Source organism: Cornus florida, unplaced genomic scaffold (genome assembly GCF_030987335.1).
Source record: "Cornus florida cultivar Cherokee Brave unplaced genomic scaffold, ASM3098733v1 CherokeeBrave_3.0.0_Hap2_Chr08, whole genome shotgun sequence".
Lineage (NCBI taxonomy): Eukaryota > Viridiplantae > Streptophyta > Magnoliopsida > Cornales > Cornaceae > Cornus > Cornus florida.
Genome location: NW_026775578.1, coordinates 57,340,540 through 57,365,857, shown reverse-complemented (window position 1 = coordinate 57,365,857; position 25,318 = coordinate 57,340,540). Strand labels below are relative to the sequence as shown.

The window sequence follows — 25,318 nt, the reverse complement described above, 5'->3', positions numbered from 1 at the left end:
TTGTGATCTAATTAATTACTGGTTACAACTTTCAAAAAGAATTAATTAATAGAGAATCATATCAGTTGATTTTCTTAATATTATATTGCGGATACTCAAATAATTATGCATGTAAGACGTACATTTAAAATCATAAAGAAGGACTGGCATTTGATACTGTTGTAGATGCTACCATTTTTACAAACTAGTTTAATTATAAATAATACTAGTTAACTTGGACTTTAGCAGTTCTATAATTGTGAAGTGTTTGTTTACTCCGAAAGCCTTTTAATAATTATAACAATGATGCTAATCAGAAATTATATATTATCGAATCACTTTTTTTTTTTTTTTTCGTTAAGTCACCAAATAATACTACCTCCGTCCCATTAAATCAATCATTTTATATTTTTTCATAAAATACTCTTACAATTTTATAAAATTTCAAAGTTAATTATATATATATATATATATATATGTATAGAAATTTGAAAGATCAAGTAACTTAGTAATTTTCAAAGGTGATAATGCAATTATTATATATCATCTTAGAAAGTTCTACGTCCAAAAAGAGCACATATTATGGGACACTATTACAGGACAGAGGGTGTAATCCTAAAATTGTTGGGGTGCTTGGGAAATTGTTCAACTATTAATCACAGAGTTAGCAAAGTTATTACATTTTTTCATTCTAGTTGTAAAACACTCAAATGTTTATGTTATTATGTATTAGCGATATTATTCAATTATTGTTGGGTAAAGTGTAAAAAAATTCCTCTAAACTATTTTTGAATTTGCAAATAATTTTTTTAAAGAATATTTTGTGCATAAAACTTTCTAAACTATCACATTTAGTCGCAAAATGTCTCAATATCTTGACTATATTTTATTAAATGACCATAATGTCATTTCTAATTGAATTACACTTAATCTATTTTTCTTATTAAAATAAACTATATAAAAAAAATTATACTAATTTGATGACATATTCTTTATTAAATTTTCATAAAATTTACCTTTAATTTTTTTAATCAATTTTTAAATAAAATTCTTAAGTGGAAATTTTTATTACAATTTAAGTGATTTCTTAATTTTTAATGAATATATTGCATAAAAAAATGTATTTTTTATTTAAGTAATTTATTAATTTTTTATGAATATAATGCATGAAGAAGATGGTATTTTTATGGTAGAAAAGTTTAGTGAGTATAAATTTTTTTATTATAAATAATAAATTTTAATAATAAATTAATCATTTTAAAAAATTAGTTAGCTACTAGGAAAAGAAGGAAGAGTCGTCTTGAAATAAAAAGGGGAGATGGCATGGGTATATAGAGCCAATGGACTCAGCAATTATGAGTTTAAAAAAATACCCTGTTCAAAAAAATATATATTCATTTCTATTTTTTTCATTATTAATTAATAACCGGGTCATATTAGTTAGTTGGTCAATAAATTTTATTCATTTCAAAGTGGATATATATTTTGAGACGGAGAGAATCCTCTTTGTGCTGATAAGTTATTCACATACCTTGTTAATGTTAACCCACCACCATGCTCAAAAGGGATTCACCTACCTTGCTAATGCTAACCCACATATATATATATATATATATATATATATATATATATATATTATTTTTATTTTCTGTATATATTTGTGATCTAATTAATTAATAGTTACAACTTTCAAAAAGAATTAATCAATAGTTAATCATATCACTTGATTTTCTTAATATTATATTGTGGATACTCAAATAAATATGCATGTAAGATACACATTTAAAATTAAAAAAATTTACTATTCATTAATGTGTGTTATTTTTAATTTGTATCCTAAAACTTGACATGATCCACATTGCGCGGTAACGGCATGTGGGCTACATTGTTCAATTATTATTATACTGTATTAACAAAAGACATGTCTGTCATTATGTATTAGCGGTATTATAAAACAATAAAAAGATAAATCGACCCATGCACTCATATTCCACATCTCACTTTTTTTTTTCGCCCAGGTGGATCTCAAAAAATGAGACAGCAAATCTTTGTATTCACATGTGAACTTATTAAACCAAGACAAAACTCTTAATTGTTAAAATAAAAATAGATAATTCCAGTATATAAATATAAATAAATAAATATATATATATATACACACACTACAAGATAAGTCCAGTTCATCAGTGGTTATTGAATTTTATTCATGAAATTTTGATTGTTAAGTGTTAATATATTCATTAATGTGCCGTTAAAAGTTAAAATTTAACATAGATCTGTGCGAAAATGTCACGTGGGCAAGATTCCCTCGTCAAAGGAGAAAATCCGAATCCTTATTATAGTATCATTCACATCTGACAGTTCATTATATATGTAATATTTACATTGTTCAATTATTATTATATGGTATTAACATAATGGAGTTATCACATTTTCTTATTCTAAAATACTTGGCATGTCGTGTCATTATTATGTACTCGTATTAGCATCATTGTTCAAATATTTTATTGTATTCACTGGCCCGAGTTCTTTCGTATTCTCATAGTAAAACACTCAAATGTCTGTCATTTTGTATTAACGGCATTACTCAATTATAATATTGTATTCATAGGCTCAGTTATCACGTTTATCATGGTAAAACAATAAAAAGACAAATCGACCCATGCACTCATATTCTACACATCACAGGCGGATCTCAAAAAATGACACAGCAAATCTTTGTATTCACATATGAACTGATTAAACCAAGAAAAAACTCGCAATTGTTAAAAATAATAATAATAATAATAAGTAAATAGACAATTCTAGTATATATATATATATATAAACAAGATAAGTCCAGTTCACGGTAATGGTAATTCTGATTTTGAAGCGTTACTATATCACTGAATGGTTGTGGAAAACAACTATGGAAGTTTTTAGAATGGTGAATAGGTTGGACTTGTCTTTTAAAGTTTAAAGTTTACCAAAATAAAATTAGATAATCAACTCATAATAGAAAAATTAAAGTGCAAGTAAAGTAAAATAGAGTTAGAGTATGGCTAAACCTTAATTAGAGAAAATTATCCAACCTTAGGAAAAATCTCAGAGACTGTCACGCGGTCTTGAGTGAAACCATCCATTATAGATGAAGTGAAATACAATGGACTTCGACTCAAGCTTACACCTATATGCTATACCAAGAACCAATCGCTGAACATCTTCAGCTTTGCAACTCCCCCATCCAAACGCTCTTGACTTCAGGTTACTCCCTTGATCCATGTAGAAAGATTGCTGGTAGATCAACAATGAAGTGAAAATCAGCACGACTCCATCGGAATGGCGACGTTTACCTGCAAAACAATGGAGGTTACATCACCTCGGATGGCAGCCGAAGACCCTCCGACAATCAATTTAATGTTTAGGCTCGTATAACATAAAATTTAGGATTAATTACAACGACACCCCCTGAGGTTTGGGGTATTGACAAACATATATAAGTTAGCCATTTTTTGAATACTCACACCCTCTGTCAGAAATTTAATCCAAACAAGCCCTTAAAAGTTGTAAAAAGACGAGATTGCCTTTCAATAAAATATCAATTATTAATCTAAAATATCAATATATATATATATGACAGAATTACCCTAGGTTTCTCTCTCTACCCTCTGCTCCGAAAAAACCCAAACTCGATGATCGATGCCGCGACACCCACGCTGCAGTTCCGATCTCTGCGCCGTCACTGCTACAGTTCCGAGCTCTGTGTTGAGGACTGACAATGATGCCATCGAGCCGTTACAGGAATCACGAATCGTGAACCAGAAAATCGTCGCCGGAATTGCGACTAATTCCTCATTGCCGACTCGGATTCTGATTTGCCTAGCAACAGCCTTTGGCCAAGAAAAACTCCGGCATATTTTCCGACAACAACCCCTGCCCGAACCCACACAGTTATTTATTTTTAGCAAAAAGGAGACTTGGCAGGATGAAGCGACAACCAAGAATAGTGGCTATGATGGATCCGGGGAGAATGGGCTAGCGGTGAGTTCTGGGAAGATGAACTCGGCCTCGGTTATAGAGATCTCGGTCGGTGGAGAGCTTAACTGTGGATGGCTCGGCTGTGGAGGACTCGCGGTGGCTGGTGAGGGCTCGGCCATTATGAAGACGACCTCGGCTGTGGGGGACAGGAATACGGCCTCGGTTGTGGGCGATGGGCTAATAGCACTAAACGCCAATGGATAGCTTAGCTGGATGGAATTGCCGGCAGTTGGCTCGGTTGACTTCGGAACGGTGGTGATGGGCGCGGCTAACTAACAGTGGCAGTGATAGGCGCTGACCCGTCCGAGTTGGACTCGGTGGTGGCAGAGGTCCGAGTTGGACTTGGTTGGGTTCAACGGCTATGCTTAGAAGGATCATTGGCAGAGAGCTCGGAAGGTGGAAAGATAGGGATGGCAGATAGCTCGGGTTCAATTGGTTGGGTTTTAGTTTTTAATGGGTTCAATTAGCTGGATTTTTTGTGGGTTTTTCATGGGTCAAGTGATGGGTTTTGGTTGTGGTGGCAGAGATTGCAGTGGTGGGTAGACAGAGAAAAGATAGGAGGGCAGTATTGGCGGTGGCGGTGATACGGTTGGGTTCAATGGCTGCCTCTGCTATATGTTTTGTATGTATGTATATATGTATATACATGTGTGTAATTTTGAATTGTTGAGTTTGTGTGATGGTGGTGGAACAATGAAGAAGATGGTGGTTGTGGAGGTTGCGGTGGTGGTAACCGGTGAGTGATGGTTGTGTATATTGGCTGAGGCTATTTTGGTTATTTTTATTGGACCAAGAGGGGGGTGAATTGGTTAAAACCTTTTCTTATATAAACTTAACAGCAATCAAAACAAGTAAGCAATAGGTAGTGCAACAGTATTTACAAGGAAACCCTTTCAATTAGGGAAAACCTTAGTTCTTGGCCTATGCTAATTCAATCATCCACTAGCTGTAAGTAAGCTGTTACACACACAGCTGTCTCACTCTCTACACACACCCTTGTCACAAAAGTAGACACTAGTTTTCACACACTCTACTCACACACTAGCTCAAAACAGTGTAAACACACAATCCCCCCGTCCTAGGCAACCCTGCCTGGACCAAACAAGCTCTCAAAACTCACCAAATACACCATAGCAGATGTAAAACAATATTAACAAGTCCTTCCTACAATTGAAATAGGTCAGACAGCTCAAAACTCCAAGATACAACCTCAAAACCTAAATATCCTGCAGTTAGGGTTTGAGGGGTAAAATAGGAATTTCCTCTCGAGATAAACTCAACAGCACCTTATACAATCTTCATTCACTGTAGTACTCATGATCATAGCTTTAAACAATGAAGTATAGCATAAGAATATCACAAAGTTCATTACAGTCCTTGTTTCAGCAAAACACAGCTTAAGCCTTAGGGTTTGAATACTGAAAATTACAGCTAACCAAATTTATGTCACAAGGCCAACTTCAACAGTCTTGATTTATCAAAATATACTTGCTAGCAGATTAAAAACTCATGAAATAGCAAGGCATAATCAATCAGTGCTTGAATCCAAGAATAAACTAGTAAATTAAGCATAACAGGTGAGCTCTCTGTCCAAATTTGATTTCAGCATGTTTTCAACAAAACTTTGTACTGAGCAAGTGTAAAAAGATGAATTATACCTGTGTCAACCCTCAGAATAGACCACACCACCTTGGAACTCAAAAACACTACTTAGTCCAGCCCTTGTAGCAGTAAAAATAATAGCAGCAACATCTCCTCAGTTAATACACTAACAAGGCTTGAATCAGTGAGTTTTCCTAGCATGAATCATCTTTAAAACACTCAGAAAAACAAGTTCATTCAATACTCTCGAGAGAATAATAGCTGCAGCTCAATTTTTTTTTTTTTTTTAACAATTCTCATAAGGCTTGAAACCCTAAAAGCTCTATAACAGCATATATATAGTAAGGCTGAGTACACAAAGCTTCATACACTTAGAGCATACACTTGTCACCTTCAGCCAATGACTGATAGAGCTTAGATCAGATATTTTCAGGAGAGAGAACCAATCACAACAAGCCACTTCAGCTATTTTGTCACATTGCACACCAGAAATCATACACACACAATACACTGCTGTAATTTGCATTTTCCTCCAGACTTATCCTCCAAGAAATGTAATATTCTTGCATATACCAGCTCTCTAGGACCACTGAGGCGTGTCACATTCTTGAGCATATCTGGAAAAGACCATAATGCCCTCAAAACATATTTAACTCTTCTTAGCATTGTGACAGACCTGAGACTGTATTCCTCACAATTCAGGTCCAATCAAGACAGTTTAGTGCAATGCAGCTACCTAAACATACGCATATATATGTAATACAACTAAGAAAAGACAATGCTGCCCCTGAGAACACTTGTAGTAACTTTTCAAAAGCTGAACCTCAATTAATTCAGCAAATTTAGCTAAAACAGGTAATAACACTGAGATACACATAATGAGGCCAATGAGAAGAATATAGCACTAGTAAGGAGATGACTATACTACCCTTGTATCTTATTTCAAACACTAATAAAGAAGAGTAAACCCTTTAAAACCACTGAAAAATAGGTTATTGACATTAAATAGGCAAACACTGCTTAGGGACCTTAGGACCAACAATCTCCCCCTTTTACCTTTAATGACAAAAACATTAACATGAAATAAGATCTCAGTGAACCACAGTCGACCATAGCAAGCATAGTAAAAACAACACCAAATAAAAGGAATAGCTAAAAAGCTACCCTTATTTCAGCCCATTCTCCCTCTTTTTGACATTGAAGGACAAAAGGTGAGAAGAACCAACAATGATAAACTTAGAAAGGTGGTTGGATAACCCTGAGAAGAGCTCTAAGGGTTGAAAATCTCTGAGGGAGAAGAGGTTTGGTCATGATATCTGCTATCGGTGGCTAAATAAGTGATGTCAATGAGACCTTTTTGGACTTTGTCTCTAAGAAAGTGATACCTGATATCAATATGTTTGCTCTTCCAGTAAAGTGTGGGATTCTTGCTGATTGCAATGGCACTTTGATTATCACAATAGAGCTTAGGAGGACCTAAAAATTGAAGTCCAAGGTCAGTCAGAGTAGTTGTCATCCAAAACAGTTGTGATTCAGCTTGAGAAACAGCTATACACTCAGCTTCTGAAGTAGAGAGGGAGACAGTATCCTGCTTCTTACTCAACCATGAGACAACATTTGAGCCAAGGAGATAACAGCAACCTGAAGTACTTTTTCTGTCAGGTAGGTATCTACCCCAATTAGCATCTGAAAAGGCTGTAATAGACAATGTAGGGGAGAAAATGTAGTGCAAACCATAGGAGATAGTTCCCTTGACATATCTAAGAATCCTTTTGGCAGCTTGAAGATGAGAAGATCTTGGATTGCTTTGAAATCTAGCCACCAAACCAACAGAATACATTATATCAGGTCTTAAAGTTGTGAGATACAATAGACTTCCAATGATAGACCTATAAAGAGTGGAGGGGACAGGCTCTGTGGTACACTTAAGAGATAATTTGGTATTAGGACATAGTAGTGTGGACACAGTCTTATAATCATCCATATTGAATTTTTTAAGTAGCTCAGAAGCATACTTATGTTGAGAAATGAAAATCCCTGTGGATATTTGATTGATTTGAAGACCTAAGAAGTATCTAGAAGTTCCCAAAAGTGACATTTCAAATTTGGTTTTCATTAGATTGGCAAATTCTGATGCTAATAAAGTGTATGAGCCACAAAATATGATGTCATCCACATAAATCTAAAGAATGAGAAACCGGTCTTGATGGATTTTTACATAAAGAGTGCTATCAACCTTCCCTCTGTGAAAACCTTATTCAACCAAGAATTGATGTAGCTTTTCATACCAAGCTCTGGGAGCTTGTTCGAGACCATACAAAGCCTTATTAAGCTTGAATACATAAGAGGGATACTTGGGATCGTCAAAGCCTTCAGGTTGTTTCAAGTAGACTTCTTCTTTTAAATCTCCATTCAAGAAGGCAGACTTAACATCCATTTGATAAACTTTTACTTGTTTGTGGCAGGCAAAGGACAAGAGCATCCTAATAGATTCCATTCTAGCAACTGGTGTAAAAGTTTCATCATAATCAATACCTGCTTGTTGAGAGTAACCTTTGCAAACCAGTCTTACTTGTTTCTAATAACAGACCCTTTCTTATCCAACTTGTTCCTGTAAATCCACTTGGAACCAATGACATTCTTAGCTACAGGTCTAGGAATTAAAGTCCAAGTATCATTTTTGTGAATCTGGTCAAGTATTTCTTGCATCGCCACTATCCAATCTTCACTTTTCTGTGCTTCATTATAAGACTTTGGTTCAATTGAGGATAACATAGCAAAATGATTGTACTATTCTCCATCTTTAGCTTCTAATTCAATCAGCCTTTTCTTGTGCCTTGTTTGAACACCAGCCTGAGGTGATCCAATGATGTTTTCAGCTTGAACTTGTTTTTGTAACTCTGGAAAAGTAATCTCCCTTTGATTATCAGACCCTGAAGTGGATTGAATGGTTTCATTTAGACCTTGAATTGAAAAAGAAGGACTGGCTTTTGTTAATCCTGGTATAGAACAATTGTCATTACTGATACTGGACTGATGACTTTCATCAAATTTAACATGAATTGATTCAACAACTTTGGAAGATCTGAGATTTTAACATCTAAAAGCCTTGCTTTTGATAGAGTAACCCAAGAATATCCCTTCATCAGTTTTAGAGTCAAATTTCCCCAAGTTGTCTATATGATTGAGAATAAAACATCTGCTGCCAAACACCTTGAAGTAATGGACTGTTGCAGGCCTTCCATACCATAAATTATAAGGAGTTTTAGTTGAATTTGGTCTGAGAAGCACCCTATTGATGATATACACTGCAGTACTTACAGCTACTGCCCAAAATCCCTTAGCAAGACCCTTTTCAAGCAACGTAGTTCTCCCAATTTCTTAAACAGTCTTATTCTTTCTTTCCACAACCCCATTTTGCTGAGGAGTAACTAAAGTTGAAAACTTTTTCTTGATACCCTTTACATCACAATAGCTTTCAAATTCTCTCATTGTAAATTCAGAGCCAAGTTTTTTTTATAGTGTAGCCCTTTTCATTTTCAACTAGATTTACAAACTTGATAAAGTGAGAAATAGCTTCAGATTTTTCTTTCAAGAAGTAAACCCACATCATTCTACTGAAATCATCAATAATGAGAAGCATAAAGTATTTACTTCCACCAATACTAGTAGTTCTAGTAGGGCCACAGAGATTCATGTGTATCAAATCAAGAGCTTTGGAAGTGTTGATTTCTTTGGAGGGGAATGAAACTTTAGTCTATTTTCCTTGTTGACAGGCTTTGCAAAGATGATTATTACTGAAGTTTAGATCAGGTAAGCCTTTCACAACTTTTAGCTTCTGGATTTTGGATAGATTTTTTGAATGAAGATGACCTAATCTCTTGTGCCATAATATAGCTTCATCAAAAGTGGTTAAATTGCATTGAGTAGCTTCTTCAGTAACAATGTAGACAATTCCAGAGGATTTACAAGCTAAGAATAGAACCTTGTCAGATTCAATGTCAACCTCATTGCATTTTTCTTTGTCAAAGTACACATTCTTTCCATTGTCACACAATTGGCTGACACTTAAGAGATTATGTTTGAGGCCTTCAATAAGTAAAACTTCTTTAATCTCAGGCAGTTTTTCAGTTTTGCATATAGTACCAATGCCTATAATTTTTGCTTTTTGATTATCTCCAAAGATCACATTTCCACCATCAAAATTCTTCAGAGAAACAAACTTGGAACCATCACCTATCATGTGTTTAGAGCAGCCATTGTCAACATACCATTTATCATAAGAGTTACCTGCCTTGAAGGCTGTATACACCAACATACTCACTGATTCATCTTATTGGGCATCCACATCATCTTGGACTTCACAAGAGATCCTTTGCTTTTGACCTTCTAAACTTGAGTCAAGTCAGATTTCTTCACATACATTTTGGTAACTTTGAAGTTTCTGATGGATGATGTAACAAAATCACTTCCATTCAACCTTAAGCTATTGTAGGTGTTGTCAAGTATATCACACCTTGATCTCATTGGTTTTACAATTGGAAACTTTGCATACACCTCATCAGTGGTGGCCTTAACAAATATAGAGTGGTTTTGTTTAACTTTGGTTGCAGTGTTACAGATGTAACCAATTCCAATCTTCCTAATTTGCTTTGTGGATTGCTTCCAAATCTCAGTCATTTTCATAGACCTTTCTTCAAGAATTAGTGAGAGTTCTTTTCTACATCTTTTTGTAGACCATTCAGTATAGGATTGAGACTTCATTAGACTTAAGAAGATAAAAGAAACTGAACACAAGGTTGACAACTTAAGCTTGAAGTGTTTAGCAAGAAGTTGTTTGGATTTTTGCAATTCAGAACTAAGGGCTTTCAGCTGAGACTTTTGTTGATTGCATTTCATAGCAAGTCTCTCACATTCTTCAAGTATTTCTTCAATCTCTGAGTCACTATCTTCACTATCTTCTTTAACTTCAGTTGCTGTCTGTGGTGTTTCAAGAATAGCCATAAATAAACACTCATCTTCTTTTGATTTTTTAGGTTTGTCTTCTTCTGAAACTGAATCCCAATATGAAATAAGATCCTTCCTTCCAAATATTCCCTTAAAGTTTCCCCCTTTTTTCTTCCTTTGGTTTTGTCCTTTTGAAGTTGGACAACTCGAGACATAATGGCCAGGCTTGCCACAACCATAACAAGTTAGATTTTGGGATTGATTTCTCTTCTTAAACCTGAATTTTTTGAACTTCTTTGACAGATAGGCCACTTCATACTCTTCAAGATCATCTTCTTCAGACTTTGGTTCAGATTCTTCTCTAACTTCTTTGGCTTTAAGTGCAACTTCTCTTCTTTGAATAGTTGGAACTCCAATTCTCATTTCATAGGCTGTAAGAGAAGCTTGTAGATCATCAATCTTCATTTGAGGTAAGTTTTTATCCTCAAGAATTGTAACCTTTGCATTGAATCTAGGTGTAAGAGACCTAAGTATCTTCTTGTAAACATCAGAGTCTTTAATGTCTTCACTAAGGGATTCCATGTTATTGACAATGTCATTGATCCTAAACAAATACTCAGCCACAGTTTCCCTTTCTTCCATCTTACAAGCTTTATATTGAACTTTGTAGAGCTGAATCTTGTTTTCTTTAATAACAGCCTGAAGAGAGTCCCATATTTCTTTAGCTAACTTACAATTCTTGACTCTGATGAACTCTTGTTACTTTAAAGCACAGTAAAGAACATGTTTGGCTATACCATCATTAGCCACAACAATTTTATCAGCTTCAGAGGGATTATCAGGATTAAGAATCACAATACCATGCACAGCAGCATGCCAAACATCATAAGAGTGAGACATTAAGAATGCATCCATTCTGATTTTTCATTAATCATAGTTGACACCACTAAACCCTGGAGCTTTGTTTGTAACTTGGCATTCATCCATTGCTAAGATCAACTACAGGCTTGCTAGAACCCTACATAATAGACCAAAGCTCTAATACCAATTGTTGGACCAAGAAGGGGGTGAATTGGTCAAAACCTTTTCTTATATAAACTTAACAGCAATCAAAACAAATAAGCAATAGGTAGTGCAACAGTATTTATAAGGAAACCCTCTCAATTAGGGAAAACCTTGGTTCTTAGCCTATGCCAATTCAATCATGCACTAGCTGTAAGTAAGCTATTAGACACTCAGCTATCTCACTCTCTGCACACACCCTTGTCATAGAAGTAGACACTAGTTTTCACACATTTTACTTACATACTAGCTCAAAACAGTGTAAACACACACTCCCCCTGTCCTAGAGAACCCTGCCTGGACCAAACTGGCTCTCAAAGCTCACCAAATATACTATAGTAGATGCAAAACAATATTAACAAGTCCTTCCTATAATTAAAATAGGTCAGACAGCTCAAAACTCCAAGATACAACCTCAAAACCTCAATCTACTGCAGTTAGGGTTTGAGGGGTAAAATAGGAATTTCCTCTCGAGATCAACTCAACAGCACCTTATACAATCTTCATTCACTGTAGTACTCCTGATCATAGCTTTAAACAATGAAGTATAGCATGAGAATATCATAAAGTTCATTATAGCCCTTGTTTCAGTAAAACACAGCTTAAGCCTTAAGGTTTGAATACTGAAAATTACAACTAACCAAATTTATGTCACAAGGCCAACTTCAACAGTCTTGATTCATCAAAATATACTTGCTAGTATATTAGAAACTCATGAAATAGCAAGGCATAATCAATCAGTGCTTAAATCTAAGAATAAACTAGTAAATTATGCATAATAGGTGAGCTTACTGTCCAAATTTGATTTCAGCATGTTTTCAACAAAACTTTGTACTGAGCAAGTGTAAAAAGATGAATTATACCTGTGTCAACCCTCAGAATAGACCACGCCACCTTGGAACTCAAAAACACTACTCAGTCCAGCCCTTGCAGCAGTAAAAATAACAGCAGCAACATCTCCTCAGTTAATACACTAACAAGGTTTGAATCAGTGAGTTTTCCTAGCATAAATCATCATTAAAACACTCAGAAAAACAAGTTCATTCAATACTCTAGAGAGAATACTAGCTGCAGCTCAAATTTTTTTTTTTTTTTTTTAACAATTCTCAAAAGGCTTGAAACCTTAAAAGCTCTATAACAGCATATATATAGTAATGCTAAGTACACAAATCTTTCTACACTTAGACCATACACTTGTCACCTTCAGCCAATGATTGATAGAGCTTAAATCAGATAGTTTTAGGGGAGAGAACAAATCACAACAAGCCACTTCAGCGATTTTGTCACCTTGCACACCAGAAATCATACACATACGATACACTACTGTAATTTTCATTTTCCTCCAGACTTAGCCTCCAAGAAATGTAATATTCTTGCATATACCAGCTCTTTAGGACCACTGAGACTTGTCACATTCTTAAGCATACCTGGAAAAGACCATAATGCCCTCAAAACATATTTAACTCTTCTCAGCATTGTGACAGACCTGAGACTGTATTCCTCATAATGTAGGTCCAATCAAGACACTTCAGTACAATGCAGCTACCTGAACATACGCATATATATGTAATACAACTAAGAAAAGACAATGCTACCCCTGAGAACACTTGTAGTAACTTTTCAAAAGCTGAACCTCAATTAATTAAGTAAATTCAGCTAAAACAGGTGATAACACTGAGATACACATACTGAGGCCAATGAGAAGAATATGACACTAGTAAGGAGATGACCATACTACCTTTGTATCTTATTTCAAACACTAATGAAGAATAGTAAATCCTTTGATGCCACTGAAAAATAGGTTTTTGACATTAAATATGCAAACACTGCTTAGGGAACCTTAGGACCAACAATTTTACATGGTTAAAGGGTAAACATGTACTTTCATCATGTTTAGGATGCTATTGTTTAAGTTTGTAAACTTGGGGGGTCTCATTATCCAAAAAGGTGCTAACTTATATATGCCTGTCAATACGGCAAACCTCAGGGGGTGTCATTATAATTAACCTTAAAATTTAATTCTATATTAAATGTTTAAAAGTTTTTTTCTCATACCTTATTCGATGGCTCTCAATCGTATTTAAGGTTGCATCGAGATCCAGTCGGTTGCGCAAATGTCGATTGGGAAGATTTGGTTTATCTTCCTTAATTGATCTCTCCTATTTCTCGTCAATTGAATGATAATAACCTTCTCATTATTGTATGTTGTTGCTATCCTCTTTTCCACGAAAAGATAGTCGAAGGGAACTAATTGATCAAGGCGGCTAGTCAAACCTAGGGTTATTTTTTTCCCATCAATTGCCCCATATTTCCTTGTTCGAAACGGACTAGGAAATGTCTTCTTCTTTTTTTTTTTTGCTTTGGGCACTGTTCCAGAGGTGAATTATTTTACCCAATCACTATTCCCGAGGTGAACAATTCCACATCGGGTACTATTCCCTAGGTGAACAATAACTTTTGAGTTTTTTTAACCTTGGGCATTATTCCCGGGGTGAACATTTCTACCTCGGGTACTATTCCCGAGGTAAATAGTAACTTTTGAGATTTTTTACCCCGGACACTATACCCAAGGTGAACAGTTCCACCTCGTGTACTATTCTTGAGGTGAACAGTAACTTTGAGATTTTTTTTTTTCCCTCGAGCAGTATTCTTGAGCTGAATAGTTTTTTTTTTTTTTTTTTAAGGTCTTGAATGATCATGCCTTAATCTTGGATGACCAGGCCATTTGCATGCCTTAGCAATTAGGCATTGAACTTGGATTACTAAACCTTTGTAGGCTAGGCCCTATTCTTGGATGTCTAGGCCTTGGTGTGAACGAGACCTTTTCTCTTGGAAATCCAGTTATTGTGCACGGTTGGGTCATTCCCTTCGGGTAATGTGCTTACCCAGTGGTGATGTTCCTTACTAATGTTAGGTTTAGAAAACGCTCTATTTTTTGGAGCTTTGTCTTGATTTATTGGATTAATATAGTCTCGTCCCTTAATAAGGGGACTTGTTTATTATTGCCCCTTTAATAAGAGGTTTGTAATAGGTTCAAGCTTCACTCAGCTTGCCCCGCCCCATCGATAAATGGAATAATCATTTCAAGCTTCACCCAGCTTGCTTTTTTAATAAAAGGTTTAATTTTTTTGAGTTTTACTCAGCTCGACCTTTTAAAAAGGTTAATTTTTATAAGCATCACCCAGCTTGCCCCTTTAATAATGGGATGTTTTGCCCAAACTTTATAAGCTTGCTCTTTAATAAGGGAATATGCCTTTCAAAGTTTCGTGAGCTTGCCCTTTAATAAGGGAGTTGTTGTGACAAAATCTGTCCTTTTCCTTGTAGTAAAGAAAAAATCCAATTCATTTCTAAATACCATGTTCTTGACATGAGCATTAACTTCTATTGTCTCTGAGGTTTTAGTCATACTCTTCGACGGGGTTGACCACATCTCTCTATACAGCTGACCAATATTACCTGGTCAAATAGCCTTGCACGATTATGGCGTGCCCCAAGACTGGCTCTCTTTTGAGATACCCGTATGGGTTCTCCTATTGAAGAACTTAGTGTTCTGATTTCTCTTGATCTTGAGGCTTTAGATCTTCTACCTGAGTTTGAGACTAGGCTAGGCATGGATGAAACTCACGAGCTTGGTATGGATGAAGCCTGCATGGCTTGATGTGATGACATAGATAAGATTTACCCGACATGATGTGGCTAAGACCCACCAGACTCGATGTGGATGAGACTAGGCTTGGTGCCTGGTGGTCAAAAGTTTCCTTGGACATAGGACCGCCTTGGACTAAGTGACCTTTTTCATCGTAGAAACTTTCCTGGATATAGATTCCTTCTTAACGTATAGAAACCTACCATGTTATGGTTTAGATGATCGGACATTGATCTTATATGACCATGTACATCTTGGTACCTGATTTCGGAATACCAGACCTTGGTAGTGCGTATGCCATGTACTGTTTATCGATAAGAGAGACCTACTTGGTCTTGGTAAGAGACCTGATTTGCCTTAACTTTGCAAGACTCGATGTGGATAAGGCTTTGTTATTCCGAGGCTCGATCTGGGTGAGGCTTTGCCAAGGGCTTGGTGTGAGTGAGCGTTAATAATGGCTAATGTGGATGAACCCTTTTTACTGTGAGGCTTGGATCTGCCCCTGGCTTGATATGGCTTAGACTCGCCAGGCTTAATATGCATGTGACCATGCTTGGTGGAAGATGCCATTCTTGGCATTCGATAGTCAAAAGCTTCATTAGGCATGGACCACCTTGAACGTGGTGAACTCCCCGATTGTGGAAACTTCCTTGGACATGATGTCCTTCCTGGAGTGTAAAGACCTACCAGGCTATGGTTTTAAATGATCATATCTCGGTCTTGGATGACCAGGTCCCAGTGTCTGGTCTCGGAAGACCAAGCCTTAGTTGCACGAAAGGCTAAGAACTGGCTAGTGAGAGAGACCAGGAACATGGTTGGCTTGGTGTACCGAGGTTGATATGTCAAGCTTCTAGACCTTGCCCTAATCTACAGGGTGGTATTATGCGAATCACCGTTCTACCCCTGAATATAATGGGTGGGGGACCTTGATGCAAAGACCCATCCTTCCATAAGAGCGAAGATCTGTTGTTGTGAACTTATTGTGATACTTTTTAATGGATATTTTCTTTACGATTTCTATGATAAAAAACCTTAGTCCTGTCGTGCGAACCGAATCGCATCAGATTATTATTTCTCTAAGGAACTAATCAGTTTCCCACAGACGGCGCCAGCTGTTGAAGTGAAAATCAGCGCGACTCGAAATGACGTTTACCTGCAAATCAATGGAGATTACATCACCTCGGATGGCACCAATGGGGTGTCGGTTGAGGACCCTTCAACGATTAAGTCAGTGCTTGGGCTCGTATAACAAAAAAGTTAATTATGTATTAAATGTTTAAGAGTTTTTTCTCATGCCTTATCGTATTTAAGGTTGTCTTGAGATCTAATTGGTTGCGTAGATGTCGATTGGGGAGATTTGGTTTATCTTCCTTAACCGATCTCTCCTATTTCTCGTTAACTGAATGATAATAGCCTCCTCATTATCGTATGTTGTTGCTACCATCTTTTCCATGAAAGAAGAGTCAAAGGGAACTAATTGGTCAAGGCGGTTAGTCAAACTTAGGGTTATTTTTTCCCCATTAAACAGCATTCCTCGAATGCTTTGACCCCTTTAAAGTATGATTGCTTCCTCTTTTTCTTCGAAACTAAAATAAGGAAGATAAAAGAAGCTCTTCTTTTTCTGAACAGTATCAATGTATCTTCAAAATCGCAAACTCTGATAAAATAGAGAACAACATCCAAAATCACTCACGTGTATAGTATGTGTGCTCTTAAGATGAAAATAAAACACTATGAAAATCTCACAAATTGGTTCTCTCTAAATTGCTGAAAATTATATTCAAAAGCCATAGAAAATCCTAGGTAAGAAAAGGTGTTTATATAGATTTTATAGAGACCTAAAATAACTTGGAAAACAAGTTTAATTATAGTAGTTCTATAATTGTGCTTACTCCAAAAGCCTACCCCCCACCCCCCGCCGCAGCCGGCCCCGCGCCGCCTGGATAGAATGATATTGTTAATAAGAAATTATATATCGCGAATACCACCTTCATTCCAATTTAGTTGTTTATTCTTTTCTTTTTCTTTTTTTTGGTTGTTCTAAACTACTTGTCCTTAATAGGTTTAAACAAATATTTCACAATTTTTTTTTATCAAATACCTTTGAAGTTTTATAAAATTTCAAACTTAATTTTATACCGTTGAGTAACTTTTGTTGGGGTGTTAGGGAAATCTAACTTTTTTATTTATTTTTTTATTTTTTTTTATGTTAATAGTTTTTTAATACTTTTTTATTGTATTGATGAGAGTGAAGTTCTAAATTTATCTACAAATGAGTACTCGTAATTAGTGCATTTGTTTAATCAAGGTCAATGTCAAAAAAATAGTTTGAAAATATTAAAAAAAAAAAATAGTATATCTATTTTTGGAATGAGACATGTATTTTAAAACATACCAAAATAAAAGGAAAAAACTTCCAAATTAATCTATGCATGGTTGATGGTTTAAGAAAGCAACAACTTTGGACTTAACAAATATTGTTATTATAATTTTTTCCTATAAGTTTAAATAAAAAAATTAATTAGGTGCGGCGGTGTTATCTGAGTGGTAAATGATTAGGCCTTAAATGTCCCCCACTCTATGTTTTTAGGTTCGAATCTCCTTCTCTTAACCCCTACTAACTCCTAACTCTCTAACTATTGCTAGGTAATAAAAGAAATTAATAATAATTAATTAATTAATTATCGATATTGAAGGGCATAAAGAAAGGATCGAAAGCCAGATAAGCCACCCATATAATTTTTGTATCCAAAGCCAATTATAATTCACAGGGAGGTGTCATAGTTTAAACATGAAAAGCATATAAACGTAGGAATTGAAAATTATTGTGTGCTCTAGTATTGTATCATATACAATATATTTATATTTTACTATTTGTATTTTATGTGAGATATTATTTTATTTTTCGCAATTCTCATAGACAAAACAAGTCCAATATTAGTTATAATTGAAAATAATTGGTCTGCAAGTTATCAAGTTCGACAACGACTACAGAACTGGGAAGTTGTTCAAAGTTACCATGATTGAAGATCTTTTGAAGAAAAGGGTAAGAAGAACACATTAAGAAGAATTCTAAATAGGTGAGGACACATTCTATACTTTCCATATTTTTTAGAACTGCCCTAGAATGTGTTTAGGCTGAAAATTACCAAATTCAAATTCTGGACAACTTGAACCGGTTCAGCCCCTCTGAACCGGTTCAAGGGCTTAAGTTTGGCTTTGAAATTCTTTTTACCAATCTTGAACCGGTTCAGCCCCTCTGAACTGGTTCAAGAATTCCTGTTCACAATACAGTTTTTAGTTTCCTTTTCCTGTTTTCTTTCCAGTTGGTCTAGAATTGTACCAAATCCTACGCACAAATTTTTCCTTATTTTCAAAGGGATTAGGTCATTCTATACTCTATATAAACCTTGTCATATACATTGGTTTATTCACGGTTTTTGCATTATCAGTTTATTATTCTTAAAAAGCCTTAGGAAGATTTTTGTCTCAGAAATTCTTAGAGAATTTTCTGTTTATCTTTCTAGAACATATACACATAAACACTTAGTGAGTTTGGAGTTGTGTTGTTCGAATCCTGATCGTGATCATACAGTTACTGTGACGACCCTGGTTTTTAGGCCAGCGTGTCCTGTGATGAACCGTAAGGATGATCCGATAACGGATCCGAATGCGGAAGTGAAAACAGAAAATAAGACTCTAAGAAGTCAAAGTGATCTTCTATGAGGTCGTGGAACTCAACAAGAATTGATGCGGAAGCAAAAGATCAAAAATATGACAAATAAGCCCCCAGGGACAAAATAGTCATTTCTAAAAACTATAGATTCGGGTGCCACCGAGCACACCGCTGGGAGGACAATGAAAAACTAATCAACATGGACTCAAGAATCGCATGATTCGGAGTCCGGACGAGGGAGAAACGGCATGACGAAGAAAAACGAGCACTTAAGGCAAAAAGGGTAAACTGGTAATTATTCAGGAAGAACCGAGTGCAATCGAGCACACCGTTGGAAAGATAGCGAAAAATTAGTCAAGTTCAACAAAAATTCACTTGAATCGGAGTCCGGACGAAGGAGAAAAGCCCAAAAGAAGAATTGACGTCGCGGCGGCCCGACGAGGGGCCATGACAGCCCCATGCGCACGCCCATGCACGCCGCGCGCGCACTGAGTGCACCATGGCTGGCAGCAGCAGCCCATAAAGCTGCTATGGGGTTATTTTTCAGAAAAATCCAGAACGGAGGCTGAATTTGGAGGCCTAGATGATTTTTTTTGCAAAAACACAGAAAAGAAACCCACCTCAAAATTGAGTTTTCTACGTGATTCGCAAGAGAATTAAAAAAAAAATGCAATGTAGAATGCCCGAAATGCCCCTCCATGAAATCTGGTCATGGATGTCCAAAAAGCTGCTATTTTGAAAACTGAGAACTGAATTCGTAAGCGATTTCTGATATCAAGCCGACATTTTCTGGAAAAACACGGAAAAGAAACCCCCCCTAAAATCAAGTTTTCTATTCAACCATGTTGAAAGAAGAAAATAAAATCACCGTGAAAAGTCTATAATGCCCCTAGATCAGAATATGCTAAAAAAGTGCGAAATGAATTCACAAGAGGCTCAAAACACAAACGATAAGGTTTTGCCCAGAAACGACCATGCACGCAAACGTAATTTACCTATTTGGACGTGCTACAATGGTCCACGACTTAAAAATACCACCGATACAAAATTCAACCCCCCAACGGGCAAAAAGGCAAAAATAGAACTTGGAATGAAAACTCGGAATCCAAAAATACAAGATGGGATCAAATGACCGTTTGGCCCTTGGCCACACTTCATACAAGATTAATAAGACCCAATAAAAGAATGAAAATGGAATTCCACACTTGATGCAACCATGGTGAAGCAATGACTTGCGATTTTTTCAAGGTTTTCATAACATTTCATGAAGTAAAAAAGTACATAGAATACAATATAATGGTCATTGGCCTCCGGTCCCATCTCATACATATCAAATACATTGAAAGGAGTGTACTTAAGTACACACTACATACATAGAATCAAATATACATATTTTGACATATAAGTCTACAAAATGACATTCCATGCTAACATTTACATGAAATGGAAACTTGAAAGCTACACGACATCCAAGGAATGCTAGGCGTCATGAACCAAGTCTTCGTACCTGAAATATGCCCCAGTATCGTAGGGGTGAGTAACATAAAGCTACTCGTAGGAGATGAGCATGCATCGACCTAGCATTTTACAAATTTATCACCTTAAGGTGACACATGTTAAAGGGGTTCATGCCACCTAACGTCTATATCGAAATGAGACTCAGGGAGCATCCTAAGCTATCTTAGAGTGTTTTTAGCATAAATCACATCATCTATGCCATTTAAACAATATGGAAGCACATTATACAAAGCAACAAGATATAGGTTCTCAAAGGTATTAACTTGCAATCTCGAATACAGAAACAACTAAAGTGATCATGTCACCTAAAGTCTATATTCTAAATAAGTGTAAGGAATCATCCTAGGCCATGCTGAACAATCAAACACAAATTTCAACTTCAATGTAGTCTAACCACATAAAAGCATATTATACAAGGCAACAAAATACAATTTCTTAAAGCTATCAGCTTGGAATCTAAAGCACGAAAACAACAGAAATGGGTCATGCCACCTAACGTCTAAGTTATAAAAGAATCAATAGGATCAATCCTAAGCTTTATTAGAACGTCAAAATACGATTTTCAATATGGATGCAATTTAACCAACATTGGAACTTCCAATACAACGCATAAAGCACAATTAAGAAACAACAAGTTACAACATCATCTAGTTATCAACTTGAAAATGAAATGCAAAATCAAACAAAGTGGATACTCGGACGTCACGCCGGATCAGACCGACAACATAGTTACTTTAGGGTTACTAGCCCATAGGTAACCTCCCTATGTGCGCACTAGACCATACTAGAACCACGTCCTAGCCATAGCCAAACAACGACATGCCCAAGTTTCCAAAATCAACAAGTTGTGCAACAATGCATATATCAACAGGAATATGCAAGATAATCAACTATCTACCAAGCACAACCAAATTTAGAAACCTATACGATACATGCTCTAAGTCCACAACTAATATGATGTGATGAATGTCGAATCTTCAGTGTGCGATTCGTTACACGCTATGCATGAATGATGTTAAATACGAAATGTGCAAATCATTACATAAGGCAACAATATATTCAATAAGGAAAACATATTCTCATGAATACAAACATAGCAACTATGTTATCCAATGTTCAAAACATAACCAAATGAATATACAACAAGTCCATGTCCAGGATTTTGATATAGAAACGACTTTCAAACACAATTAAATCCTTGGCTCAATTCGATAGAATTTAATTAAATAAAAATAATTAAATTCCCTAGATTCTAATTCAATTCCAAATAACCTCAAATTAATACATATTAAAGAACATGGCATGGTCATCACCTATATCCATTCTAAAACTCAATTAGGTTATTGGAACAACAAAGTAGAACTCTAATTAAATCATGCTAATTTAATTACCAAGGTTCTAAAGCAACTTCAAATGGTCCACAATTAATATATACTAGTAAACAAGTCATGGCCAATACAAATATCAAGTTAAAATCTTAATTAAGCTAATAGGACCACAAAATAGATTTTAATTAATTCTTTTAATTAAAATCTCTAAATTTTTAAACTTAACCAAATGCTCTCAATTTAATATATCTTAGAAAACATGCCAATGACTAATGTAATATCACATTACAAGCTTATTTCATGCAAGTTATACCTATGAAAATTAAACTTTCACTAAAGTTAAATATAAAATAAAGGTTGCAATTCTCATGTAATTAATCCCAATTTAATATATGTGAACAATCGCACCAAAGCTTAATTTTCTAGTATACCACAATTCAATTCCAAGTTGTATATCACCATGAGGATTAAATCTTAAACAAGGAAATTAATTAAATGAAAGGTTTCAAAACCTCACCGAATATTCTAAATCAAATATGTGTGAAGCTATATGGCATGTAGATCAAGAATATCAAGTCAGAATTCAAATGGAGTGAATAGTGCACTCGGGGCAAATTAATTAATCAAATTAATTAATAATTACTAATTTTCAAAACACCTCCAATTACTTTCAAATTCAACTTTGTTGAAGAGCATGCTAAGGCCTAATATAATATGCTAACACATATTAATTTCAAGCTAGTTAAGGCCATGTAAATTAGTCTTTCACCTAAGATAAATATTAAATAAAATTTTTAATACTTATTCAAATGTTCCAATTTTAATACACGACAATGAGCATATCAAGGGGTAATATAAAATCATGGTACATGTTTCAACCAATTCATGAGCAACCGGGAAAATTAGATCCCGTACAAGAAAAATAAATAATAATATCTCTAGATTTTCTATTTAATCATGCAAACAAGTAGTATAAGCGTCACAAGCATGCTATATAATAATAATTTAAACCTAGAATATCTACTACCTCAATTTGAGATTAAAATCTCAAATCCCATCAAAATGGAACGGCTCCGAATCCGACGAAACTACTAGGTTTTGTCGGGGACAACGCTGTGAACATAACTCCCATGAAAGCCCCATCAAAATCATAACTTGACCTCAAAACCAAACTCAAGAAATGGTCAAAACTGAATTCTAATAAGGGGGAAAGGTAGAGCACGGTGAGGGGAACAACAAACGTTAAGGCCGAAGATTTTTCATCAAGGAAAAGTGAACCAAAAGAGGAGAGAGAAGATGGCAGCACCCCTTGGGCTGCCATGGGAGCTCCAGGTCATGCATGAAGAGGGGAGAAGATGAAAAATGAAATATCTCACCCCCCTTTTATAGAAATCTCAAAAAGTGCCCCGAACGGGCCCCGCCGGGTCCGAAAAAGTAAATTTTGAGCAGACGCACTCAAATGGCAAAACTTTGTGAACGAAAAAGATTCAAAATGATAAACTATAAACAACGGAAGAGATAGTGTCGAAAACCGAGTCCCGATCTGAAAGTTATACCCAAAACAAGTTTGGCGAAAATCGGGGCCAGAAACCCTGAAATTGGAAAACATCGACCAGGAGGAAATTTTAAGAGTACACAACTCGACGAAATGTGAAAATAAATCTTATACGAGGATCCAGGCTCAAAATAAGACATTTTGCAATAACTTTCATTAATTGCACAATGGCCCCTACAAAAAGGGTTAACTGTGAAATTGCCCAGAATGAAAATATCTTCCAAAAGATATTTTCTTATAAACCCCTGAAATAAAATATCTTCAAAATATATTTACGAAAAACACCCCAAGAAAAGAAAATAATTTCAAAGAATTTTGCATCCTTGTCCCTATGGACACCGGGAGCAACTAGAGTACTTTCTTGCAAAAGTAAAGATACGTATGTTGTGGAAACCACTAAAGATGAAGGCAGGTGAAGTCAAAAACCAACTCCGAGCATGAGAAGTGAGGTTGTGCCAAAAACTGACAAATGGAGATAAGACAGAATAGGGAAAATGACGAAATAGTGCATAGTGTCAAAAAACGAAAAATGTGAAAATGACTCAGTCCTCAAAGGAAGTTGTCAATCCACGAAAAAAAGTCTCAGGAACCAATTCTGAGCACTCAAGATGACACTAAGCGACACGAAATAGAGCTCAGAAAAGAAAATTAAACGAAAAAAATTCATTCGTAAAATTTCAGGAAAAAGGAAAGGAAGGCAAATGACCGGGTCGTTACAACCTACCCTCCTTAAAGGAATTTCGTCCCCGAAATTTGGAACATACCAGAGAGAACAGAATAATGACCAAACAAAAGGTCAAATCAAATGACAGCTCACAACGCGCTGAAGGACAAATCCTGAAGTCTCAAGATCCACTGAAGGAATGCGAAACACGAGCTGAGATGTCATCTCATACGAATCGGCATGTTAACTTAACGTCAACTACCGAGAGAATCCTAAGACAACAAAACGTTGAAACATGATAGAAGAAGAGAGTAACAAGGCAGTACGAACAATGACCAGAACCCGCCCACACTTACTCGTCAGCAAGGTAGCATAACAGTATAAGGCACTAGTTCGTAACATGCACCAAAAGGGAACTTTTCGATACTAATGACATCAATGTCTAAAATGATCATTACCAAAAGCACCGCGGGAACCAGGTATTTGCGAGAGTTGGGGTAGTTAATCCCAAAACTCTGACAACAATGACACTGGCACCATTACGCTTAAGGCCTTAGATCTAGAAGCCACAAAGGAAAAGGAAATGAAACGGTGTCTCCCTGGCACACGTCTCACTCCACCAAACAAGGATTGCGATTCTACGCTTACATGAGCCTTACTCGCATCAACAAAACAGACAAGAAGGTTCCCGACATGGGTCTTTACAGAATGAATTTCTCCTATCCAAGGAAAAAACTCGTGAAACAAGAATGCATCCAAGGAATATGACAAATCCTATAAGACAATGTCAAAACCTGACATAAAGGAAGTAGCTAGCATGCAACATAGCAATGGACTATCTACTCACACAAGGAGTAAACAAGTTGCCACATAAGCAAATAGGCATATTATCAAATCAAACATGTTATCAAGAAGCACGTAAGTATATGGTACGACAAAACACGTGAATGAAAAGCGTAAGGTATGCCAACATACGTCGCATACGGTCATGCTAACATAAGCACGCAGACATGATAGAAACCCAGATCATGTTATCAAGAGCATATATACACATAAAGCATGCTTAACAAATAATAGATGCCTCGAAACACCTAAGCATATGAACATGTTATCATACAAGACATGTTATCAAGATACAAATGACATATCAAAGCAAAACAACATGAGCATGATATGCACCCAAAACCCGTCGTCCAAGGTATTCGAACCCGAATGCTCTGATACCACCTGTGACGACCCTGGTTTTTAGGCCAGTGTGTCATGTGATGAACCGTAAGGATGATCCGATAACGGATCCGAATGCGGAAGTGAAAACAGAAAACAA

The 25,318-nt window shown here is 35.9% G+C and overlaps 1 protein-coding gene across 1 annotated transcript; it reads right to left on the bottom strand.

Annotated features, from left to right (window-relative positions):
* Window positions 1-6,868: 6,868 nt before the first annotated feature.
* LOC132270319 (secreted RxLR effector protein 161-like) lies at window positions 6,869-7,438 on the bottom strand. Its single transcript, XM_059771503.1, has one exon. It carries the CDS (start codon window positions 7,436-7,438, stop codon window positions 6,869-6,871), a length of 570 nt encoding a protein of 189 aa, XP_059627486.1.
* Between the last annotated feature and the right edge of the window lie 17,880 nt (window positions 7,439-25,318).

Excerpts from the sequence above, each read along its gene's own strand:
- LOC132270319 (XM_059771503.1), bottom strand. The coding sequence starts at position 7,438 with ATGTATTCTGTTGGTTTGGTGGCTAGATTTCAAAGCAATCCAAGATCT.